At 40.3% G+C, this 19,816-nt stretch overlaps 1 protein-coding gene across 1 annotated transcript in view; it reads right to left on the reverse strand.

Annotated features, from left to right (window-relative positions):
* KITLG (KIT ligand) overlaps positions 1 to 19,816 on the reverse strand; it is an 87,073-nt gene that overhangs the window by 11,140 nt on the left and 56,117 nt on the right. The window contains exons 3-6 of the mRNA XM_065423341.1: positions 17,084 to 17,146; positions 7,343 to 7,513; positions 4,644 to 4,806; positions 2,154 to 2,237 (exon numbers count right to left, since the gene is read on the reverse strand). Of these exons, the coding sequence (XP_065279413.1) occupies positions 2,154 to 2,237; positions 4,644 to 4,806; positions 7,343 to 7,513; positions 17,084 to 17,146 (481 nt within the window). The remainder of the gene's footprint in view (positions 1 to 2,153; positions 2,238 to 4,643; positions 4,807 to 7,342; positions 7,514 to 17,083; positions 17,147 to 19,816) is intronic.

The raw sequence follows: 19,816 nt of genomic DNA on the forward strand, positions 1-19,816 counted from the left end.
CTGCTTCTGGGCCGACCCCATAGCCCTAGATACAGGATGCATTTGGGCCTACTCCCCCCAGCAGCTGCAGCAAAAAAACTGTAGCTGTTTAGGCCTCAACTATGTGTGTGCTCTCTCTAGCCCTACCCATGTGCCAGCTGATTGGCTTTGGGCTAACCTCCTGTCCCCACTTGGCCAGGGCTCAGCTCCTGTCCTGGCGACATTCCTCTCTTCCAAAGAGAGGTGGGCTGGCCGCTGGAAATCAGGGGTAGGATTGTCCCAATCCCCTACTTAACTGCAGAGCTAGAGAATGAAGGCTCTACACAATGAGTCTGTCTACAGTTGGGAGCTAGGGGTTTGGGAGCCAGGTTGAGGAGACATGCATACCTGTGCTAGCACAGATTGCACTAGTGGCTAAAAATAGAGCATAGACATGAGTGGCAGGAGGGGCTAGCCATCTGATTGTGTGCCTAGTGTCTGTGATGGAACTGTACTCAGGGCAGTGAGTTCCTTCCTTCACTTGCACTGCAGAAGCTACACTTCAATTTTTAGTCCATTAGCTCAATGAGAACTAGTGCAGATATGTCTCCTCGAGCTGGGAATTACACCCCTAGCTTGAAGTGCAGACATACCCTAGATCTCCCCCAACCACACCTCCGAAAGAGACAGCAATAAGGCAGGGAGGGCCTAATATCTGAAAGTGGCAATGGTGGGTGAGGGTGAGAATCTTCTGGAAACTAGGGGCTGGTGTGCAGAGCCACAAGCCAAGCAGGGAGCAGAAATGTAGGCAGCCAAGAGTCAGTTTGCCTAAGGGCCTGTAGGGAGTGGGACAAGTGCCTTTCTCTTAGTAACTTCTCCTGTCTCATGGCCAAGAGTTGCTTTCTTGCTCATCAGCAAGGCAGGCTGCCACAGGCTTCTCTCTCCCTGTGTCTTCCTCAGCAGGAGCAGCACCATTCATCCCACCAGCTTTCCCACCATACCACATAGTCACCCCAGATACATGGGACGTATATGGAAAGAGCTGGAAAGAGACATACAGCATGGCACGGCTGTTGATGCAGAAAAGGAGCTGGGGAAATACTGTTACAACCTGGGATGCTGGCAAGAAAGAAGTAGTTCCTGGAGTCAAGCCAGGAGTTACTTTTGTTCCCCAGTGTAAACTTTTTCCCATTTTCAGTCTCACTGCAGTTCCTGCAAATACCTGATGACTTCTCCTTCCATTCCAACGCAGCAGCTGGCAGATTCAGTGATGTTCCCAATGCCTTCCACAGATAATTTATTAGGGCAGGAGATGGGAAACATCTTTCTCTCCTATAGGCAGGACACTGAAATCAAGGCTCTGGGTGTTCACGCAGGTACTGCTCTAACTTCTGCCACAAATATTAGAGCAACACCTCAGTCTCCATCAGGCTCTGACAGACCCCTCACTCTCCAGAGGTGGGAAATCAAACACTTGATTTAAATAACATACTCAGAGTTTGTTGGTTTTATGTTAATCCCCTCAGCTCAGGGTTTACTAGGTCTAAAATTTATTTTGTTTAAGTTGCTGTAAAAACTAAGAACCACCCTCTAAGTCTGCAGCAATTTTAACTAAGTTAAACTACAGAACATCTACTTTTAAATATGTGTAACTTCATCCTTAAAAATGCACCCATTAACCTGGGAGTTGTACAAAGATTGGGAAGAGAGGAAAATGAGTCCATCTGAACATGGCCTATTAGAATATGCTGTATCCAAATAAACACTAGTTCAGGATTATCAAAATTGACATCGTAAGGCAACAGAGTTAGTATCATGATGCCAATTCAGGAAAACTTCAGTGGTAGTTTGGAACCGTTTCATTTTCTGTCCATTAGAATTAAATGGTGGGGCAGGCATGTTGGTTGAGGTCATATGATTCGTGAGTCCTAAAGACACTAGAAAATCAGCATACAGAGATTTGCATTCTGTCATTTTTGAAAGTCAGCACATAGTTGTAATTGTACGGCATCCCTGGAGTCTGACTGAATCAGGTCATTTCATTTTGATGTAATTACGGATAATACGACCATCAAATATTAGAATGATCCAATTGCTCTGCACAATTAAGACTATTTTCCTCTAAGTGCTCATTAAAACCAATGTTTAATGGAAATATACATATGTCAGTTCATATACATATCATTTGTACTTACTGTTACTGTCACTGCTGTCATTCTTAAGGGAACTGGCAGCAACAGGAGGTAACAACAATGGATTTGTTACACTGACTCTTGGATCTAAATAGAAAATGAGTGTCAGTATTATGCAACTTAAAATACAGATCCCCTTACATAAGGCACTTGGTTATAGGGCTACTCTGGTCTGTTAACATATGATATTAGATTATGGCTATAGGGGCTGGATCCACAAAGGTACTTAGGCACCTAAACCCCAGATTTAGGTGTCACTGTGATGCACTAAACCCTTGCCTCGCTGCTGCCTGACCTTGTAGGCACCTAAACTCACTTGGCACCTAAGTTTTTGCAGTAAGAGTTCCCTGAGTACCTAAGTTTCTACTTCTGGGCTTGCACACTGCTGCCTTGATTAAGCACCTGGATGGCTATCTCCTGCCTGATGCTCAGAGTGAACCACAAACCAGGGAAAGATAGTTGGAGGAGTGCGTCTCTCTGCTGAGGAGCCTGATCTAGTAGGTGTGCTCAGAGGCCAACTACTGGATTGGGTCCCATTCAAAATCTGGCTGGAGGAGGAGGAGGCGGTAGTGACCTTATAATATTTAGTCCAGTGGTTAGAGCACTCACCCGGGATGTGGGGAACCCAGGTTCCATTTCACCTCCTCACATACACGGGGAGAGAGAGATTTTGAACAGCAGTGTCCTACCCAGGGCTGGCTTTATGGGGGATGACTGCCCAGAGCACTGTGGTCAAAAGGAAAGGAGTGGGGCAGCCCTGGAGTGCAAGGCTGCAGAAGGGAGCTTGAGGCAATGGGGGTGGGAGCAAGGCAGCAGGTCCAGGGTGCGGTGATGGGCTGGGTAGTGGGCTGGGGGAGGCAGTAAGGGCCATGGGGTGGGTGGGGAACTTAGGGAGGCAGCAGGGGCCAGGGGGATTGGATGGGTAGGGAGCCTGAGGAAGCAGTGGGGACCCTATCCACTTCCATATCTTCCACCTCTCAGGAAAGTACTGTAATAACTGAGAATCACAGAAGACCCCTGTTCAAATCCTTTCTCCCCCTCTACCTGAGGGTGGAATTGAACCTGCATGTCTCTCACATCCCAGATGAATACTCTAATGACTAAAAGTTATAATGTGGGCACCAACACCTCGAGCCACTTTGCATAGAGTGAGGCAGGTGCCTAACTCATTCTCACAAGAAACAACTTAGGCGCCAAAGCCACCTACTCCAGGAGAGGAGTTCCCAGTTATGGATCACTAGCAGAGATAAGTGCCTAAGTCCATGAAAGGGGCAGGACTTAGGGCACACCCCGCTTGTCAGCATCTCCCATTGGCTAGTGTATGCAGCTCCTTCCTACTGGCTTTTGAGGATCCTATTCTTAGGTGCCTATCTCTCCCCATTCATTGTATAGGGAGCCTAGTAGCAAACTCAGGCTTTGTAGATTGCATTGATGTTCCTGTGACTTTCTAGGGGTCTAAAAAAGTTAGGTGTTGCAACACTTCAGCCTCCGTGTGGATCCAGGCCTAAAGTACTTTCAGTTCTTATTGGTGTAACTGTGCAACTGGACATGTTGCCCTAATTAAAACAACTATAATAATAATAATATATGGAGATATACCTATCTCATAGAACTGAAAGGGACCTTGAAAGGTTATTGAGTCCAGCCCCCTGCCTTCACTAGCAGGACCAAGTACTGATTTTTGCCCCAGATCCTTAAGTGGACCCCTCAAGGATTGAACTCACAACCCTGGGTTTAGCAGACCAATGTTCAAACCACTGAGCTATCCCTCCCTCCCTCTAATTAAGAATCATCGTGGCAACAAAATTTAAGAAATTCAAAACATCTATTCATTTTAAGGTCTGCAATGGGAACAAGTATATGAAACCACGGGAATCTAACCTGAGCTTGTTAAAGTCTCTATATCATAAATCCATGATACTATTTAGTGGGAATGGGCCAAATTCACAGATGACTTTCAACTGGTGCTATTTACACTTAGTTCCAGACACTCAGCCTATAAACTATGCCACCTTAAATACCTTTAGACCTGCTTACCAATGCTTAACCTACAGCACCTTACACATCGCCTCTGAATTGGCCCAGTATCCCCAAAGACATTTTCAAAAAGATCAAACTGTCATGGTTAAGCAAAAGTCAAGTGTAAGATAAAATGCAGTACTAAGAACATTGTAAAAGAACAACCCAGGATATTTTTGTTGATGTGAAAACAGTCTGAGCACATACACTGAAATAATTGTATGCTGTATTAATAAACGATGCTATGTAATGATGCCAGTTTTGCTATCAAGCTTAATTCTATAGTACTAGCAGTGGGACTTCAGCCTTGGCATTAGTAGTCACTGTCACAGATATTAAGAAATATGAAGCTAATAGATCAGATCCTCAGACGCTCTGAACTGACATAACTTTATTGACTTCAAAGGAGTTACACCAATTTACACCAGCTGAGGATCTGGCTCAACAAAAATGGGAACAATTTTATGATCTTACTGTTCTCTGGTGTTTCTGTTGTTGATGGCAGAACACAGTCACTATGATCTGATTTTTCTGCAAAATCCTTGTAGGCGTCAATGGTTCTATTAAAGCGCCTGAAGAATTCTTCAGGAATGAACCTGCCTTCTTCATAAAGATGAACATTTTCTTTTCTAAAATTCTAGGAAAAATACAGAATTCCATTTGTTAAAAGTCCAGACAAATACTCATTTTGGTAAAGCTGGCCTAAGAGATAGACAATGGGTGCTCTACCAAGGAATGCCAACAGGTGACACAGAAATGAAGTTAACATTTAAGATGCACAGTTCTGCTTTACTTCAGGAGATCTCAACCTTAAAAATACCAAAAGCTCTGATCCCAGGATTTTGAATTAATTTATTTCACTTTACAAAGTTAGCACTGTTAATCCACTCTTGAAAAATTGTCACAAAAATGTACAGCCTAGGCTTGAAATCTCCTCACCCATCTTATCCTAATAATGAAAAAAAAAAATACATGAGATTTTAATTCTTAATTTAAAAAAAAAAAAAGTTGTTTGTTCCTGGGTATGTGGAATTTTATAAGGTTGTGCTTGACCATTTTAATGTGAAACAGGAACACAATACATTCAGCGTTATCATAAGTGTTTTGGATATTGAAACAAGTAACGGTGGTCCAAGTTCCACTATTGGCGTCAGCCTGCCTCTCTGGAGTGCATCTAAAAAGAAGAGAGGGACTCCATAATTGTGAAGCCTGATGGATAATATGTTGTGCCAAACTAACTGAAGACTCTGAGATCCATGTTAATGCTATTTTTTTAACCTACCCTTATCTTTAATTACAGCAGTTATTTATCCCAACAATTCAAGTTTGGCCAGGGGCTAGTTTTTGGTCCTAATAAGTGTGGCAGGGACAAGAGCATCTTTAAATCATGCACCAAGAAAAGCTATCTAGTGGGCGGTTCTTCAGTTTTATTTTTCTTGTTACAAGGATAGATCTAGGTTCATTCTTCTTCCAGGAAACAAAATTACCTAGTAGTTACCTCAACGTACAGAGATTACTTTCCTTATTTCCATTTATCTAAAAGTCTTTCTTTTAAGACAAAGATTTTAAGTAAAATCACATTTAATTAAAAAAAAGTATCTTGTACCAGCAGACCATGGGAAATTCATAGATTGAATTTGCTGAGATAGATACTTTTGAGTGTGTGCTAAAGCACAAAATTAGGATTGTAATGGAAAGGTAATTAAAACCCTAACATACAATCACCATCACAGCAACTAAATAATGCACCTGACTGCAGGTCAGGAGATCAGGTTCTACTCTGAGGTTTGCCATAGACTCTGTTTGATAATGGGCAAGTCACTTCACCTCTCTGTGCAACTGTTTCTCTCTGTAAAATGGGAATAATTGCACTTGCCCACATTTGTAAGTTGTTTAAGATCTACTGATCAAAGGTAACTATACACAGAAGGTGAAATCCTTGACTTCAACAGGCCCAGGATCTCACGCTTAGTACTTTTAAGTAAGTAATTATTAACAAAACCATTTACTCATACATAGAGTACTCATAGCTGGGCAATGTTACTCAGAATGCAATTAGATATATCAGGGCTTTTACCTAAATGTTATTAACAAACTTAACTCTTATTACTCTCATTCATAATAAGGCTAGAATCAGACTCCTGGAGTGAGATTCCTGGAGCACTTCCAGCAACTACTGGAATCAGGAAGGCCCACTATCATGTATAATTTTCCTTGGATAAATATCCATTAATTCAATATGAAGGTTTCTGAAACTGATTGATTAATATAATCTTACTAGTTTATCACAATCTTTTTCAGATATTTTCAGATTCAAATTAGTAATTATGCTCAGGATTCCAGTGTAAGTTAGATGCAAAATGATTCATGCTTATTTGACATAGACCAGTTTGATTTACCTTGAGAATGAGAGTTAAATGTTCGCACTACGCACTGACAACATATTGAATATATCTGTCTGTTTGGGCATCCTATACATTGTAATCCCTCTGACGTTTTTTAAGTGGTTATACCTAAAGCTAAGATTTTGTCATGGATATTTTTAGTAAAAGTCACTGATAGGTCACGGGCAATAAACAAAAATTCACAGAAGCCTGTGGTCTGTACATAATTTTACTAAAAATATCCATGACAAAATGGGTAGGGAGAAGGGTCTAACACATCCCTGCTGGGGCTCTACGGTCCCCACACTGCCCATGACAGCGGCAGTGGGGCAGCTGCAGGGAACCCAGCTTGGAGCCTGGAGGGGCACCCTTGATTAGCGGTGGCCAGGAGCTCCTGTTGGAGCATCCCAACCGCGGTGGCGGCTGGGAGCTGTGGGTCTTGGCTGACAGCTCCAGCCCCACTACCCCACAGCTGTCATACTGGTCTCTGGAAGTCACAGATTCCATGACTTCGTGATCTCTCTGACAAAATCCTAGCCTTATCTTATACCTTTTTTCCACTTGATGTAGCCAATAGCTAACATCTCTACATTGTACTCAATATATCTTTAAAGGGGAAGTAGTAGTTGCATTGAATAGGAATTGAAACAAAGAATATAGAACCTAAAGTAGCCTTGGTCATAGGGCTTTTTTGTTGTTGTTGTTACTATATCAAGCCATGTATTCTGCTACAAAAATTCAGATATAATTATGCAGTATAAAGGGAAAAACTCTCTTTGAGAAGATTACCTTATTTTTCTCAGAATCTAGACATGACATAATATCATTGATTATCCTCGTGAGATTATTGATGATTGAATAGTTACTTAAAACATCAGACATATCTGAAAATTTTTGCAGAAGATTATGCAGACTCTTTGAAAACTCAGGCACCATCAAATGCAACCAACAGTGATTAGGCTGTCAGGGAAGATAAAAAAGAAGAGAGGCAGATTAAACACCACACTTAACCAATTTTTGCATAAGTAATGCAGAGTGTAAAAGTAGATTAAATTGTTCCCTCCAATTTGCATCATCTTGCACTTGTCTAAATTGAAATTCAACTAATATTATGTTGCCTGCTGTTCTCTTGAGTCCTTATGGTGCACCTTGCAATCCTCCTTGATCTTGGCTGACTTAATTATGTTATCAGAAAAGGTTGTCAGCATAATGTTACCCCTTCTTCTAGTTTGGGAATAAATGTCAAACCTCAGTTTGAGCATCTGATCTGTGGGCTACTAGAGTATTAACCTCTTTCCATGCCAAAATTGGCCATTTATTCCTACTCTTTCATATCATACCTACTTCTGTTTTTTTAATGACTTTCTTTGACAATTGCTTTCCAGACAATCTTCATTTCACTACTGTTGCTACCCTACACTTATATAGCACTTTAAATCCAGGATGATCTTTGAGTTAAGGTTCTGTTCTGAAAAATAAGTTTCTAAACTTGGCATTGTGGGATTCCACGATTGTTTTCTTAATTTCTGAGCAACTCTGCATAGTTTACAAGAAACTGCTTCCCCCTCCAGTCTTTTTTTTACTAAATGCCTGCCCTGCAAACTCACCCTGGGTATGAAAGTCAACCTGAGGTTTTTCCTTCTCATGTACCCTTACCAATAAAAAGAATTAAGAAGCCAAGTTATGACCTCAATTACAGCTGTGCAGTATTGTACTTCAAACACTTCAAATCATGCCCCAAGTGATACTTGTGCAACCACAAGTCAGTGGGTTTGCACAGGTTTAGCTGATTGCTTCTGTAATTGGAACCTAGTAAATCATTCTGTTGATGTACAGGAAGTAATAAAATACAGCAGGTGTTGGCTCTGCAGGACTAACATGAGTAAAAAGTAGAGAAACCTAAGTCATTATGCTAAGTAGACATGCCTGAATATATACACGGGCAGTAGATCTGTTCAACGAAAAAGGGACAGATTTATATACTGACAACTTTATATATAGAAATCTCTTCACAACAAACCATGCCTTCGTCACACAATGCGCTATTACACATTGTAGGAAAGATTAAAAAAAAAAAGTGAAGAATAATATAGATATCAGTACAGTAAGTAAAACACTGGAATTTGTCTAGAACACTAAGCTATTATCCCAGCTCTTTATAAAGTTGCCATGGCATCTTTAGTGACCACCAGTGGTCAAGATTTTGTTTTGCATTTCATATGAAACATATGCCTTCAGTAGCACAGTGCCTGTCTCTAACACCTCTTGCAGTACCTTGCATGATATTTGGAGTTCTTCCATCCAAATACTGACATGCCCTGATTTTCTTCACCTTGTGAGATAGATCACAATACTAAAGTGTTATATTTGGTATTCCTTATATGTTCCAAAATTTCTTGTTGTGTTCAATCAGCATCACTTGGGGCTGAATGCTTTTCTAGCCTAGTTTACCTCCTATTCATTACCATTTACCTTACCATTAGTTCACCTTTCTGCATTTTTATGGGGGGGGGGGGGGAGGGGAGAAGAGGCATGCATACCTTCTAAGACTAAATAAACTATTGAGCAGTCTTCATGATTAGTGAACAGGTTCACATTTACAGTTTAGCTTTACCTTACAGTCTTCACTAACTTTGTCATTTTTGTGTAAAAGAAACCATAAAGTAGTATTACAGTATTTAGCATTACAGTATACCTCCTGGTATGAGTCCCATGTAAGGATGTAACAAGCAGTATGTAATGTTGTTGTGTTGGCCCCAGGGTATTAGACAAGGTGGGCGAGGAAATATCTTTTATTGGATCAGCTTCTGTTGGTGAGAGAAGTTTTGAGCTTACACAGAGCTCTTCCTTCAGGTCTGGGAATGGGAAACGTGTAACAAACCGTGACATTTTGGGCATTGTGCAATTGACAACGCCTGGCCTTGCCTCTCAGCTCCTTTTGTAGAGGAGCACTAACAGAAGTGCAGTAGAAAGAGCAAAGAATAGAAGCCTTGTTGACCTTTATTCTGTAGTAGAAACAGGTCTGATACTGTGCCCGTCCACACACACCCCCAGTGGCCCAGACAGCTCATCACCTGCACTGACTCTGCAACCACTAGAGCAGCACTACAAGCAATATCTTGTAGTGTAGAATACAAAAATTCTGCGTTTCCAGCATGATTCTATTTTGTTGCCCTTTCTGCTCAATAAGTGAGATCTCTAGGAGAGTCATGAAGGGCTCTGACTTATAGTGCTGTCAGCAGACTGATGATATTCAGCTCTAAATTTTCTTCTCATCAGAGTCAAGCTGTGCACTTTCCTTGCTTTCTCAGTAGGGAAAGATCAAAGATAGGGATAAGAATAAGCTGGCTGAAGTGTGTTCAAAAACACAGATGTAATAATAGTTAGAGAGAAATAGCTAATGGAACTGAGGAATTTACCACTGCTCCATCTGCACTAGTTATTTCAGCCCCTGACAAAGAGATTTACATCTCTGGGTACTTTTTACCTGACTGCTCTTATACTCCCAGGAAGTAGCAGTAGAAGCTTTTTATCTTTCTGCATTTAGCTAAGAGATTGCAGCTTCTTTTCATTGGTTTAGACCATGCCTTTTACCTCCAGGTTAGACTTCTGCTATGCACTCTATTTGGATCTACTCTTAGAGCTATTCAGACACTTCAGCTAGTGCATAATGCAAGAACCCTTCTGCTTAATGGAGTTGGTCAGCTTGAACATGTTACATGCACTGCACTGGCTTCCCATCTGCTTTATATGCAATTTACCTTGCTACTTTTAATCTATAAAGCTTGGGAGCTGCTACAATAAATCCCATTTCCCACTTCATGCACCATTTGAAGTGTCTGATAAAGTAAGGCACTTTCCTCAATCTCTAGATGTGTACTTTTCAGACCTGAAAGCAGGACATTTGCTGGAGAGGCTCCAGCTATGGGTTTCTTTGCTTGCAGGAATCTGTCAGAACCCAAATCAAAGCCCATTTATTCAGCCAACCGTTTGCCAAAAGTCTCTAAACTGAGGCATTGTCTCTTCCTATTTATGTCTTGGTGAGTTAGTATTGCTGCTCATTGTGAATACATATGGATGTTAGTTTTTAGATGTGATGCAGCCAGATGCCATGGCAATGAAAGCACTGTACTTTAATGAAATACATTGTACATCCAAAGTTTGCATGTTTTATAGGCACCAATTCCTAAAGGCAATACTGCTGAAAGGAAACTTGTTGGGCCAAAACAAAACATCATTAATTCTAAACTATATTTAACTAATCAATGTAGGATGCAAACTAGACTAAATCAGATTAATACCTATTATAGGTTGTCATAGTATTATATGATGTTTTGGTGATTACAAAAGTCACATTCTTGTTCGCTTTATGAACCAGGGAATCAGGATGGATAAAAAAAAAAAAAATCAATATTTTTTCAATTAAAAACAAATCAGATTAAAAAAAATAAATACAGAGTTATTCTTTTTAAATAAATCTATTTAAAATTAAATGTGAAATTTACAAATTACTTAAGAGCTAAATTTTATTTATTAAAATTTTATATTAAATGAAAAATAATATTAAGCAGTACATGTTTTCTGCCAAGTTTTAGAGAAACTAAGAGCACTAAATTGGTGGAAGCCATTGGTTAAGAATCTGGAATTAGAGTTTGCTGAAGTGTTAAACCAGTTTGACAGTAGTAGTCTCTTCTGCAGATGCAGAGAGAATATTTTCTTCAGTCCAGTTCATTAAAAGTAAAAACCAATAGTTGAAAAAGCAAGAAACCTTGTTTTCTTCTTCCAATCTATGAATAAAACTGGGTATGAGAGGATGAGATCTACTAGCTCTAAAATCATGAAGGAACTGGTGACCAGAAACATGTTAGTCTGTATCAGCAAAAAGAACGAGGAGTACTTGTGGCACCTTAGAGACTAAAAAAAAATTATTTGAGCATAAGCTTTCGTGGGCTAAAACCCACTTCATTGGATGCATGCAGTGGAAAATACAGTAGGAAAATATATATATACACACACAGAGGACATGAAAAAATGGGTATTGCCATACTAACTATAACGAGAGTAATCAAATAAGGTGGGCTATTATCAGCAGGAGAAAAAAAAACCCTTTTGTAGTGATAATCAGGATGGCCCATTTCCAACAGTTGACAAGAAGGTGTGAGTAACAGTAGGGGGAAAAATTAGCATGGGGAAATAGGTTTTACTTTGTGTAATGACCCATCGACTCCCAGTCTTTATTCAAGCCCAATTTAATGGTGTCAAGTCTGCAAATTAATTCCAATTCTGCAGTTTCTCGTTGGAGTCCGTTTTTGAAGTTTTTTTGTTGGAGTATTGCAAAATTGAGGTCTGTAATTGAGTGACCAGGGAGGCTGAAGTGTTTTCCGACTGGTTTTTGAATGTTATAATTCTTGACGTCTGATTTGTGTCCATTTATTCTTTTGCGTAGAGAGTGTCCGGTTTGTCATGGGTGGCTACAGCAGCCTGTTACTATTTCCTTGTTTCTGGATTATTGCTGTTTGGGACACATCAAAAATCATAATCTACAATATATTTTAGATCATATAGGATTCAGAAAGGACTCCTTTCTGATGCAAAGAAAATATTTTGTTCTGCTGAGTTTAATTAGCCTAAGATATCAGGTATAATTTGCACTCCTTCAGGTTCAATTGGGATTTTTGGTTCGTGCAAACCTCCAAGCTTCAATAGAACTCACAACCATCTATTTTGCCACAGTGCAACACTGATGCCACATACACATTAAGGTTGGACAGACTATTGTATTTTTGGGGTCTAAAAAAAAACCCCAAAAGAAACAAAAAACCCAAAACAAACCCCCCAAAACCCTCATGGATTTTTGATAAATTCATGGAGGATAGGTCCATCAATGGGTATTAGCCAGGATGGGCGGGGATGGTGTCCCTAGCCTCTGTTTGCCAGAGGCTGGGAATGAGTGACAGGGGATAGATCAGTTGATGATTACCTGTTCTGTTCATTCCCTCTGGGGCACCTAGCATTGGCCACAATCGGAGGACAGGCTACTGGGCTAGATGGACCTTTGGTCTCAACCAGTATGGCCGCTCTTACTTTCTACTTATAGATTATATAATGTGCACAATTACTTAGAGACTTGAGACTTTAAGGCCAGAAGGGACGATCATGATCATCTACTCTGACCTTGTGCATATTGCAGGCCACAGAACCTCACACACCCACTCCTGTAATAGATCCCTAACCTCTGGCTGAGTTACTGAAGTCCTCAAATCTTGATTTAAAGAATTCAAATAGCAGAGAATCCACCATTTACTCTCGTTCAAACCAGCAAGTGACCCATGCCCCACACTGCAGAGGAGGGCAAACCCCCTCCTCCTCAGGGTCTCTCCCAATCTGACCTGGGTGGAAATTCTCGCCTGACCCCAAATATGGGGACCAGTTAGACACTGGGGATGTGGGCAAAACCCACCAGCCAGATACTTGGTAAATAATTCTCTGTAGTAACTCAGAGCCCTTCCCCTTCTTCTGTCCCATCACCAGCTGCTGGGGATACCTGCTACTAGCAGTCACAGATCGGCTACATTGTAAGCAGTTTCATATCATCCTCTGGACAAACTTAACAAGCTCAATCTTGAAGACAGTTAGGTTTTTTGTCTCCACTGCTGCCCTTGGGAGGCTGTTCCAGAACTTCACTCCTCTGATTATTAGAAATATTCAATCAATTTCAAGCCTAAACTTATTGATGGCCACTTTATAGACATTTGTTCTTGTGCCAACTTGTTCCTTAACTTGAACACCAGGGAGGAAGAGGAATTATTTATCTTACAATTATATCTTCCCTCAGCCTTCATTTTGTTAGTCTAAACAAGCCGAGTACCTTAAGACTCCTCTTGTAAAGTAGGTTTTCCATTCTTTAGATCATCCTACTAGCTCTTCTCTGCACCTGTTCCAGTTTGAATTAATCTTTCTTAATTGCACACAGTATTTCAAATGAGACTCACCAGTGCCTTGTATAATGGTACTAACACTTCCCTGTCTCTACTGAAAATACCTCACCTGATGCATCCAAGGATCGCATTAGCCTTCTTCACACCCAAATCAAATTGATGGCTCATAGATTTGGGTGTATTGGTCGATCACAGAACAACTTTCTCCTCCTCCGTGACTTCCAACTGATACATCCACAGTTTATAGCAAAAAATCTTGTTAGTTTCAAAGTGCATCACCTTGCACTTTGCACTGTTAAATTTCTATTTCTATTGCTCCTGTTTTCAAGGTCATCTAAATTGTCTTGTATGATATTCCAGTCCTGGTCCACATTGGCAATACCTCCCAACTTTGTGTCATCCACAAATTTTACTAGCACACTCCCACTTCTCATGCCAATGCCATTAACAAAAACATTGAATCAGGGTACGTCTATACTTACCGCCGGACCCGGAGGTAAGCAATCGATCTTCTGGGATCGATTTATCGCGTCTTGTCTAGACGCGATAAATCGATCCCGGAAGTGCTCGCCGTCGACGCCGGTACTCCTGCTCCGCGAGAGGAGTACACAGAGTCGACGTGGGAGCCTGCCTGCCGCGTGTGGACCCGCGGTAAGCTCGAACTAAGATAGTTCAACTTCAGCTACGTGAATAATGTAGCTGAAGTTGCGTTTCTTAGTTTGAAGTGGGGGGTTAGTGTGGACCAGCCCTAAGATTTGACCCAAGACTGATCCTTGAGGAGTTCCACTAGTAACCTCCCTCCAACCTGACAGTTCACCTTTCTGCATGACCTGTTGTAGCCTCCCCTTTAACCAGTTCCTTACCCTCCTCTTGATTCTCATATTAATCCCCATTTTCTCCAATTTAATTAATAATTTCCCACATGGACCTGTATCAACTACTGCATTTTTCTTTGGGTAGAAAATTGGTTATCTTCTCAAAGGAAGAGATCAGGTTGGGCTGACAATCTACCTTTTGTAAAAATATGTTGCATTTCCCCCGAATTACCATTTACTTATATATAACTAACTACTCTCTCTTTCACAATTTGTTCTAAGACCTTGCATATAATTCAGGTCAAACTAACAGGTCTATAGTTTCCTGGATCACTTTTGTTCCCTTTCCTAAATAGAGGTACCATATTTGCAATTCTCCACTCAGAGTACGACCCCTGAGTTTACAGATCATTAAAACTCCTTGCTATTGGGCTAAAATTCATTTGCGTGTTCCTTTAATAGTCTTCGATAGAGATTATCCAGGCCCCGCAATTTGGTTCAATTAATCTGTTTGAGTTTGACTTCTACCTCGGATGTGGTAATTTCTACGTCCATATCCTTGTTCCCATTAGTCACCCTGCCATGGCCTCCAAGCTCCTCATTACCCTTATTAAAAACTGAGGTGAAATATTCATTTAGGTGTTGGTCCATACCTAAATTATCTTTAATCTCAACCCCATCCTCAGTGCTAAGTGGTCCCCTTTCTTTCCTTGCTTTCTTTTTATTTATATGGCTAAAGAGCCTTTCAAGATTGGTTTAATTTCCTTTGCAAGGTCCAGCTCTCCTGGTCTTTTGGTAGTTCTCACTTTTCCCCTATGCTTTCTGATCTCCAACAGGTGGCTTCCCATGCTGATCCATCTCTTCTTCCACTCCTTGCAGGTCTTCTGCTTTTTCTTAATAAGCAGTCCGCAATGTTTGTTTATCCAGTTTGGTTTGCAACCCTTACCTACATTTCCCCCCTTGCTTGGGATTCAAGCTTCAAATAGCTTCTGTAACTGTCACTTAAAGTAATTCCAAGCCTTCTCCACATTCAGATCCTTGAGTTCTTCAGTCCAGTCCACTTCCCTAAATCTGTAATTTTTTAAAAAGTTTGCCCTTTTGAAATCAAGGATCCTAGTTGCAGAGGTATTTTTGTTAATTCATTTTAAACTAAATGGAAGAATAAAATCGATCACTCAAATCAAAATTGTTCTTTACAACCAGTTCTTCTACGAGGTCCTCACTTCTTACCAATACTAAATTTAAAATGGCATCACGTCTTGTTGGTTTAATGACTGTTTGGTGAAGAAATCTGTCAGCTATCACATCCAGGAATATCTGACCCTACCTTTTATTAGTAGCCCTTGTTCTCTGATATATATCTGGGAAATGAAAGCCCCATAATCACACAATTCCCAGTAGTATTTATCTCATTAAAAACATTAAAGAGGTCTTTATCCTTATCCAAATCAGATTCTGGGGGTCTGTAGCATACCCCAAGCACTATTCCATTGGAGCCTCAGTTACCTTTGTTCCCCAAAGTGTCCCAACAGATTCTGTTTTATCCATCACTTCTAATTTCTTAATAATCTACCTCGTCATTAATATACTACGCTACTCCTCCCCCTGTGCCTTTATTTCTGTCTTTCCTGGACAGCACATACCCTTCAATATCTGTATTCCAGTCATGACTATTATTCCACCATATATATTTCTGTTATCTCTATAAGATCTGGTTTCACTTCCTGAAACAGTAGTTCTGTTTCCTCTTTTTGTTACCCAAACTCCTTGCATGGTTGCACAGACATCTTAGTTGTTTCTGCGTGGCTTCATCCAGATTTCTTGCCTAATTAGATAGGATCATTTTACTGCCAGTATCACCTACGTGACTGTTACTGTCAGTGGTACTGATGCTATCATTTCTCTTGTTGTCCATTCTCCTATCCTCTCTTGTTCCTTTCTCCATTGCTATATCCTCTTTTAATGCAAGTAATGGCTTAGATCATATGGTCATTGGGCTATCATTAGCCAGGCATTAGTTTGGTATATTGCTCAAAGTAATTTATACTTTTGGCACTTCTTTCACTCTAAAGATATCTATACCAGGGCTTTCTCAAATTATATATATTTTTTTTAATTTTGAGCTTATGTCAGTGTAGCAATCTTTCAAATGTAATCCTTCATAAAATGAACAGTAGGCCATTTGAGGGAAACTTTAAACCCAGAACTAATATCAGATCACCCTAAGGCAATATTTCCAGGTGTGTATTCTTTAGATCATCACACGATTTGTAAACTTTTTAAAAAGCATATTTTAAGAGTGGTTATAAACTACAGTATTATGCAGGAAAAAGAGTGATGCAAAGCATTATGTGAGTGAAATACAATATTGTCCTAATCCCTCAGCAGCTTCATTAAGGAAACAGTTACTGAAACAATCAGTCTCGGTATGTTTCTATTTCTTTTAGCAGCCTCTTATGTACATATTGTGGAAATGCTAATAAAGCACATGCTCTTGCCACAAAACATTGTAGAGTATGTTCTCCAACATAAATAAAAACAAGTTATTTATCCAAACAACAAACAATATGTTCCTCATTCCCACTCAATAAAGTGGATAATGATTGAAATCTGACTATTTCCCAAAGAAAAGGTCTAAAAAAATGAAAGGTTTTGCAAGATTTCTGTAACTAGCAAGATTTTAATGTGACTGAAGCACTGATGTCCAAGACATATAGAGCTGCAGCCATCATTGCCTGGCTATTTTATTGGGATTGATTTCAAGTGATTGTACATACCAGAGTGTCCATCTTCTGAACATACCTAAGGGTTATCATATAATCATTTGGAAGATTTCCAACCTAGAACAAACAGGTAATAAAGAATATATTAGTGTTTGGTAAGAAAATGAAGGCTTTGTTTTAGTCATTGTAGTTAATATACATTTTATTAAGTATATAACACAATTTCTAGAAATTACTTATCAGTTGCAAATAACTTAAGTCAGTTTTTAGGGATTGTGTACATAAGAACATAAGGATGGCCATACTGGGTCAGACCAAAGGGCAATCTAGCCCAGTATCCTGTCTTCCAACAGTGGCTAATGCCAGGTGCTTCAGAGGAAATCAACAGAACAGGTAATCATCATATGATCCGTTCCCTGTTGCCCATTCCCAGCTTCATGCAAACAGAGGCTAGGGAAACCATCTCTACCCAACCCAGTTAAAAAACCATTGACGGACCTATCCTCTTTATCTAGTTCTTTTTTGAACCCTGTTAGTGTCTTGGCCTTCAAAACATCCTCTGGAAAAGAGTTCCACAGGCTGACTCTGCATTGGGTAAAAAAAAACTTCCTTTTGTTTGTTTTAAACCTGCTGCCTATTAATTTCATTTGGTGACCCCTTGTTTGCTTTTCCATTATCTCCCTACTCTTCACAGATCCATGTTGACCTTATTCACAGAGGTCATCTCAAGGCACAATCTCAGATGGTAATACTGTGAAAGAGCAGACAGTTTAAGACTCAGGCTTCAAGCACAGAAGGGACCATTATGATCATCTAGTCTGACCTCCTGCATATTGCAGGCCACAGAACCTCACTCACTCCTGAAATAGACCCCTAACCTCTCACTGAGTTACTGTAGTCCTCAAATCATGTTTTAAAGACTTCAAGTTATAGAGAATTCACCATTTACACTAGTTTAAACCTGCAAGTGACCCCTGCCCCATGCTGCAGGGGAAGGTGAAAACCCCCCAGGATCTCTGCCAATCTGACCCAGGGGAAAATTCCTTACTGACCCCAAATATGGTGATCAGTTAGACCCTGAGCATGTGGGCCAGATCTCCAGGCAGATAACTGGGAAAGAATTATCTGTAGTAACTCAGTGCCCTCCCCATCTGGTGTCCTGTCTCCAGCAGTTGGGGATTTTTGCTACTGGCAGTTTCCAATGGGCAACATGCCATTATAGGCAATCTCATCATCCTATCCCCTCCATAAACTTATCAACCCCAGTCTTGCAGCCAGTTAGGTTTTTTGCTCCCATTGCTTCCCTTGAAAGGCTGTTGCAGAACTTCACTCCTCTGAGGATTAGAAACCTTCACCTAATTTCAAGCCTAAATTTGTTGATGTCCAGTTTATATCCATTTGCTCTTGTGTCCACATTGGTGCTTACCTTAAATAATGACTCTCCCTCTCTTGTATTTATCCCTCGGATGTATTTATAGAAAGTAATCCTATCTAACCTCAGCCTTCTTTTGGTTAGGCTAAACAAGCCAAGCTCTTTGAGTCTCCTCTCATAAAGTAGGTTTTCCATTCCTCGGATCATCCTAGTAGCCCTTCTCTGCACCTGTTCCAGTTTGAATTAATCCTTCTTAAACATCGGAGACCAGAATTGCACACAGTATTCCTGATAAGGTCTCACCAGTGCCTTGTATAATGGTACTAACACTTGCCTGTCTCTACTGGAAATACCTCACTTGATGCATCCTAGGCTGCATTAGCCTTTTTCATGGCCGCATTACATTAACAGCTCATTGTCATTGTGTGATCAACCAATACATGCAAGTCTTTCTCCTCCTCTGTTGCCTCCAACTGATAAGTCCCCATCTTATAGCAAAAATTCTTGTTGTTAGTCCCCGAATGCACTTTGCACTATTAAATTTTATCCCATTTCTATTACTCCAGTTTACAAGGTCATCCAGATCTTCTTGTATGATATTCCGGCCCTCCTCTGTATTGGCTATACATCCCAACTTTGTGTCATCCGCAAACTTTATTAGCACCCTCTCACTTTTTGTGCCAAGGTTATTTAATAAAAGTGTTAAAGAAGATTTGTCCGAAGACCGATCCCTGAGGTACTCCACTAGTAACCTCCCTCCAGCCTGACAGTTCATCTTTCAGAATGACCAGTCGTAGTCACCCCTTTAACCAATTCCATATCCACCTGTCAATTCTCATATCAATCCCCATCTTCTTCAGTTTAACTAATCCCATTTCCCATGTGGAACTGTATCAAAGGATTTACTGAAATCCAAGAAGATTAGATCTACTGCATTTCCTTTCTCTAAAAAAATCAGTCATCTTCTCAAAGAAAAAGATCATGTTGGTCTGGCATGATATACCTTTTGTAAAACTATGTTCCATTTTATCCTATTTATTGTTCACATCTATGTCCTTAACTACTTTCTCTTTCAAAATTTGTTTCAAGACCTTACATACACTTGAGGTCAAACAGGTCTGTAGTTTCCTGGACCACTTTTTTCCCTTTCCTAAATATAGATATTATATTTGCAATTCTCCAGTGATAGGGTACGACCCTCAAGTTTATGGATTGATTACAAATCCTTGGAAGCTTGCAATTTCATGTGCCAGTTCCTTTAATATTCTTGGATTAAAACTATCCGGGCTCCCCAGTTGAGTCCCATTAAGCTGTTTGAGTTTGATTTTCACCTCTGATGTGGTAATTTATACCTCCATATCTTCGTTGTCATTTGTTGCCCTGCCACTACTCCTAAGCTCTTTATTAGCCTTATT

The sequence above is a fragment of the Emys orbicularis genome, chromosome 1 (genome assembly GCF_028017835.1).
Source record: "Emys orbicularis isolate rEmyOrb1 chromosome 1, rEmyOrb1.hap1, whole genome shotgun sequence".
Taxonomy (NCBI): Eukaryota; Metazoa; Chordata; order Testudines; family Emydidae; genus Emys; species Emys orbicularis.